Genomic DNA, 6,000 nt, shown 5'->3' with positions numbered 1-6,000 from the left:
CACAGTCCGCGGAGGTGAGGCCGGCTGGCCCAAGGTCACTCAGGCGGGGCCTGCAAGGGGCAGGCCCATGGGACGCCAGGGAGCCGTTAGCACCCACCTCCATCATCCTGTAAGTGGAGGGTGACATTAATGGCTCCTTTCTCGGAATCTGGAGCAGCCAACCTAAAAGGCGCGAGCAGGCCCGGCCGGCCGCGTGGCCCACTCCCATGTGCTCCACCTGCGACCGCTCTCACGCGCTGGCTCTTTAAGACACTTCCCCCTCTTTACCATCCCTTCTCTCCTGCCCGGCTCGCTGCCCCCGCCCGCTCCCGAATTGCATCAGGCACGTGCTCGCCCCCGTCAGGTCTGAGTACCCCTCACCCACCAGCCCCGAGGTGCGCCGAGGAATCGGAGGCGAGGGGCGGGGCAATGGGCGGGGCTGCGAGGCCCTGCGCGCGCGCTCCCGCCACCTTCGCCCTCCCGTCGCCCACTGCCCGCTCCGGCGGGCGCGGCCCCGTTGCGCCTTCCCCTCCCCTTACCCGCTGCGTCGCGAGGCGCGCGCCCGCCCGCCGCCTGCCGCGGATCGCGTGGTCAGCTCGGCTCGCCGCGCCTCTCCCCCGTCCGTCCATATTGCTGCAGCCCCCGAGCCGGGAAGCCCGGGCCGCCCCGGCGGCGGGGGGGAGGGAGGGACGGGACGAGAAGCCTGCCAGGCTCGGGGTGGGGACGCCTTGCGAGGAACGGGCGGGGGGGGACGCGCGCCGAGGAGGCCTGGACCGCATAGTGGGGGGCCTTCGTCCCCCCCCCCGCCCGGCCAGCGGGCCTTGGATCTACGGCGGCTGCATCCGACCCGGAGGGGGGCCGCGCCTAGCGTGAACCCCGACCCTTCTCCGCCGGGACTGGGGCCCAGCGCCCCGGAGGAAGGCGGCGCGGGCGCTCGGAGAGCCAAGTTCGAGGCGGGGGAGGCAGCCTCGGGCGCGCCCGGCTTCTCCGGGGGGGCGGGCGCGCAGATGGCCACTCAGGTGGAGCCGCTGCTGCCGGGGGGCGCCCCACTCTTGCAGGCCGAAGAGCACGGGGGGTTGGTGAGGAAGAAGCCGCCGCCGTCGTCCGAGGGCAAGGGCGAGCCCGGGGCGAACGACGTCGGAGCGGGGGAGCCGGACGGCGGCGCCCGGAGACCTCGGCCGCCCTGCGCCAAGCCACACAAGGAGGGCACAGGGCAGCTGGAGCGCGAGAGCCCGCGGCCGCCGCAGCCGCCTGGCGCCGAGGGCCCGGCCGTCAGCGACGGGGAGGAGGGCGGCGGCGGCGAGCCGGCCGCTGGCGGAGGAGCTGCCGGAGCCGCGGGCGCCGGGCGCCGAGACTTCGTGGAGGCCCCTCCGCCCAAGGTGAACCCGTGGACTAAGAACGCGTTGCCGCCGGTCCTGGCCACCGTGAACGGACAGTCTCCTCCAGGTGGGTCTTTCCGTTTGGTATCCTGGGTCCGGGGCCTCTTCCGGGGACATAGGCGTCCCCTCCCCCAGCGGCCTCCAGGGCCCGGGGGTCCGCCACTGGTCGTGGTGACTCGGGGTTTTTGTTTTTTATTATCTCCTGGCTCATTCGGGTCGCCGTGCCCTGTCCCCCAGCACACTCAGGAACCTGCCCCTGCCAGAGGGCCCGGCCTCCGGGAGGCTGCGGCCACCGCCTGGGCCGCAGCGGTTAGTGGGCAACGGCGTGGTCCGGGCCTACCTCGCGGGGAGAGGGTGGGCGCTGGTTTCGGTGAAAAGGGCTCTCTCCTCCTACCGCATGTTAGTGTAAGAGTCGGTTTCCAGCCTGAACCTTCCTGGGGAAGCCCCCTCTTACCACTCCGCTCCATGCTTCTCGTTTTGGTAGCGTTGTGATCGTCCCCATGTTGTAAATGTTTAATAAGTATATGTCATAGGCAGCAAAACGCCCGGCAATGAGTTCATACCGACCACACAGATTCGGGATTTAAAAGTTAACAAGTTTTGTTCTCGAGTAGATAGTATTAGGTGGTAGAATGGCCATTGGCGATGGGTTCAGGGGTCGGTTACGGGCAGAATGGGGAGAAGAGGAAACCCAACGTGTCATTGAATTCGGTGCTTTCCCTCCCTGATCCTGGGGACCTTCCGTCTTGAGAGGGAGCCGAATGGAGAGCGTGCGGGGCATCCAGTGAGGGGGAAATGTGAGGCAAGTAAGGGGGCATGCGGCGACGCGAGGGGCGTGTGGCGGCGGGGGAGGGAGTGGCAGGGCCGGGAGGGCGGGCGGGTGACAGTTGGGCGCCTTGCGCCGCGCCGCCGACCCGCGGGCTGCTCGCGACCGCTCGGCCTGGGCGTTCGGGGCCCGCCTCGGCGCTCGGGGTGGAAGGCGGGTGCGGGCGGGCGGCGCGGCCAGGAGTGTGCGTGTGCGCGGGTGTGAGTGCGCGTTCCTCCTTCCCGGCATTCCTCCGCAGCCGGGACAACGTGGTGCCACCCCGCGCGGCGAGTGGCATGTGACCGCCGACCGGCGCTCCCCGCGCCCTCCCTCTCCCTTCTCGGCTTTGGGTCCTTTTGGACCCGGCCCCTTGGGGAAGGTGGGAAGTCCCCGCAGAGCGTTGTCAGTGGCGCTGGGGGGAGAGAGGCGGTGCAGAATATGGAGGTTCGGCTCGGCCTTCCTTTGCCAAAAATAGATCGTCGGCTTTGGTAGGGGGCGCGCCCGCCCTGCTCCCTTTGCCGGCGCGTATAGGCACAGTGGGGCTGGATTCTTCGGTTCAGGGTCTTTTTGTAGTGGTTCGGTGTTAAACCACGCTTGGAGCTAGAATGATGGCCTGTGGCCATAGCCGTATTGGTTTTTCAAAACTCCTCCCCTTCTGTAGCGCTGGTTGAGGCTGACTGGTTTAAACCATCAAAATGGGGAAAGGGAAGCTTAATGCCTTTACATTCAAGGGAATAGTATCCCTTGTAGTCCTAGGGGAACCAGAACAGCGAATTCTGAAAATGGCATGTTGTAATTTTTATTTCTTTTAAGGTTGCTTCATTTGGAGGAGGGGACATTTGGCGTTTACTAATAGTACCTCAAACCGTGTTCTCTTCCTTTTGCCCTCCTCCCCTTCCCCCCGTTCCTTCCAGAACCCTCTTATGCAAAGGGCAGTGCTGAAACCTCCATTTTCTTGCAAATCCCTCCTGATCCACCCACAGAGGGAGAAATAGCAACTTTAAGACACTCTTTGGTCCTTCCCCCCTCTTTAAACTCAAGGAGGTATAATCATGCCCAGGAGAGAGCACTCCTCAGAAGTTTAAATGGGGCTACTCACTCTGGCTGCTGCTGCTTAGCTAATGGTGAACCTACCTTGTGGGTTTTACATCAGCATGACATCAGGTGGTATTGGGTGCTTGAGCTGGCATTTTGTGCGAGTCCAGGGGCCCTTGATAGGGTGCATCACTGGGGTTATTGATCGTTGGAAGAGGACAGCTTGGCTGGCATCTCGCCTTTACCTCTGAGTTCTTAGAAAAGCCAACTTGCTTTAAGTGCCCACAGCAAAATTCTGAGTCCGGTAGATTTACTCTGTTCTTGTTAGGTAACAAAGTGTCTTGTCTACTCATTGGTTTTGAACTTGCAGAATAGTCTTTGACAGACAAACTCTGAATTCAGTAGCTTTTCTGTTTAAGCCAGTTGTTAGGGCTTGGATGCTTTTTGAGGGAGAATTTTGTGGTCAGGGTAGATGGTGGCACTTTCTTTGAAGTTTACGTGGATCACTAAGGCCCTTTTCCAGCCCTGATTTTATTTACAGCTTGGACAAGTTTAAATGCGACACCAATGGAAAGACAGTGTGGTCTTGGGAAATTTTGTGTTCTGTGATACATATGTTTTGGGTGCCTCATAAGCAAGCCAAAAGCTTTCCAAAGCTTGCTGCAAATGCCTATTTTTAGCTCTCCTTTTGGCTCAGATGCTAGTATTTTAGTTCTTTAAGGGACACATGCAGTAACTAGTAATAAAAGATGTTTTGCTATATCCCCCCTTTCTTGCGGGGCTCTCTGGTCTGGTTTAAGCTTCTGTGTCTTAGTAGTTTTAAATCTTGGGATTTGCATTTTGGGTTTTTGTATTTTCTTCCCCTAGAATATTTTGAAAACATTAAATATTTTTTCCTTATCTTAGCCACAACTCTTTAAGTATGAGAGAGGCAAGATGTCTTAGTTAAAGAAGTGAGGGCTTCCCTGGTGGCGCAGTGGTTAAGAATCTGCCTGCCAGTGCAGGGCACATGGGTTCGATCCCTGGTCTGGGAAGATCCCACATGCCGCGGAGCAACTAAGCCCGTGAGCCACAACTACTGAGCCTGCGCGTCTGGAGCCTGTGCTCCACAACGGGAGAGGCCGTGTCAGTGAGAGGCCCGCGCACCGCGATGAAGAGTGGCCTCCGCTCTCCACAACTGGAGAAAGCCCTCGCACAGAAACGAAGACCCAACACAGCCAAAAATAAAAAAAAAAAAATTTTTTTTTATTTTAAAAAAGATGTGATACATAGCAAAGGTTCTGGGATCAAAACTGCATGGGTTCAAATGCCAGCTCAACCACTTGCTTAGCTGTGCCTCCTGCAGGATACTTAACCATTCTGTGCCTCAGCCTCTCCATTTGTATTCTAGAAATTAAATTATTTATCTGCCTCATGGGGCCATTGTGAGCATTCACTGTGATGATATGTGTGAAGTATTTAGCTTGGTGTCTGGCATGTGTTTTCTGTTGTACCATGTCTGGGAGACTGAAACTGTGGGATTTTCTGGGACTTTTTCTGGGTCTCTGTTTTCTCCACCTGTAAAATGAGGGGGTTGGAGAGTGTTGTACTTTCCTTTTCTGGTATTGTATTAGTACTCCCTGAAACATATGGGATATGTCTCCTTAAAAGTGGGCTTTTGCTTATCCACAGACATGAAGGGCATGGTATGGATAATCTTGAAAGTTGATGACCCAAGTAATTGGCTGTTTTTTCTTTGGAATGTGTTATGATGAATGTTTTAAAAATAAGTTTTAATTTATTTGCCTTTCGTAAAGATTACTTTTTGGCGGAGTGTTCATGTGCTCTCAGGGCTGTGGGGAAAGGCGAGCCTAACTGAACTAAAAATTTGCTGTGGCTGGTGTACATGTAGTAGGTAGAGACTTGAGAGCATATCATCCCCACAAGCTTCCAGCAACCCTAGCAGGGAATCAGTGGGTTGATTGTCTGACACTTCTAACTTTGTGTAGTAAGAAAACACCAGTACTGTGATCTTTTTCTTCATTTCTCTTTAGAGGAAAGTCGGGGGCAGGGCCTGAGACTTGAATATTTATATTCTGGGCATCATTTTTTTCTGTGTCTCTTTGAAGTGCAGCTAACTGGTGACACAAAATAAAAAAGGATTATAATCCCAGCTAACCCATGGCAACCCCAGGAATCTGCCACCACACTGAACTGGCCCCAAATAAACCTCCACTCCCAGTCTCAGTTTTCTTCCTGGGTTTGGGCCCTTTCCCATCTTCCCTCCCCCACCAACCCCACAACTGGTTGTACTCTGTGGGGCATCCATGTGGATCAGTCAGTCTTCGTTGCATGAGGACCTCACGGTGTCAGAGCTACTTCAGACCCTGGCTCCTTCCTTCCTTACCACTAGAAGTGGACTGGGTGGAATTACAGTCTGTAATTTTGAGTCCCAGCTTTGCTTCTAACTTGGTGTGCAATCTTGGGCAAATTACCCAGCCTCTCTAAACCATTGTTCCTTCATCCTCAAAATGGGAGTAATGGTAGTAACTATTTCATAGGGTCGTGAAAATCAAGATGTTTAGCATAACCTTTAGCTTAATGCCAGGTACAGAGCATCTAATAAGTGCTAGCTATAATAAATGATCACCACTGTTAGTAGTGTTCATTTCACTTGTAATTCTGCTTGTGTCCAGCATTGTGGACACTAGCAACCCCCATACTTTCTCTGTACCTGTGTTTCTTCATCTGTAAAATGAGGGAATTGGAATATGTCTTCAAAATTTTTTTAGTATCAAAAACACTGTTTCTCCGATAAACCCC

General features: G+C 55.6%; 1 protein-coding gene across 3 annotated transcripts in view; it reads left to right on the top strand.

The window, feature by feature from the left end:
- The first annotated feature begins 574 nt into the window (after positions 1 to 574).
- Positions 575 to 6,000, top strand: part of LARP1 (La ribonucleoprotein 1, translational regulator) — a 55,162-nt gene continuing 49,736 nt past the window's right edge. For 2 of the 3 annotated variants that reach the window (XM_032628114.1, XM_032628112.1), the window contains exon 1: positions 841 to 1,425. In XM_032628114.1, the coding sequence (XP_032484005.1) occupies positions 987 to 1,425 (439 nt within the window). In that variant the 5' untranslated portion in view covers positions 841 to 986. Of the gene's footprint in view, positions 1,426 to 6,000 lie in introns of all 3 variants that reach the window. The other variant, XM_032628115.1, reaches the window with a different exon arrangement.

This window comes from Phocoena sinus, chromosome 3 (assembly GCF_008692025.1).
Source record: "Phocoena sinus isolate mPhoSin1 chromosome 3, mPhoSin1.pri, whole genome shotgun sequence".
Classification (NCBI taxonomy): Eukaryota; Metazoa; Chordata; class Mammalia; order Artiodactyla; family Phocoenidae; genus Phocoena; species Phocoena sinus.
This window is presented reverse-complemented; position numbering and strand designations above follow the sequence as displayed.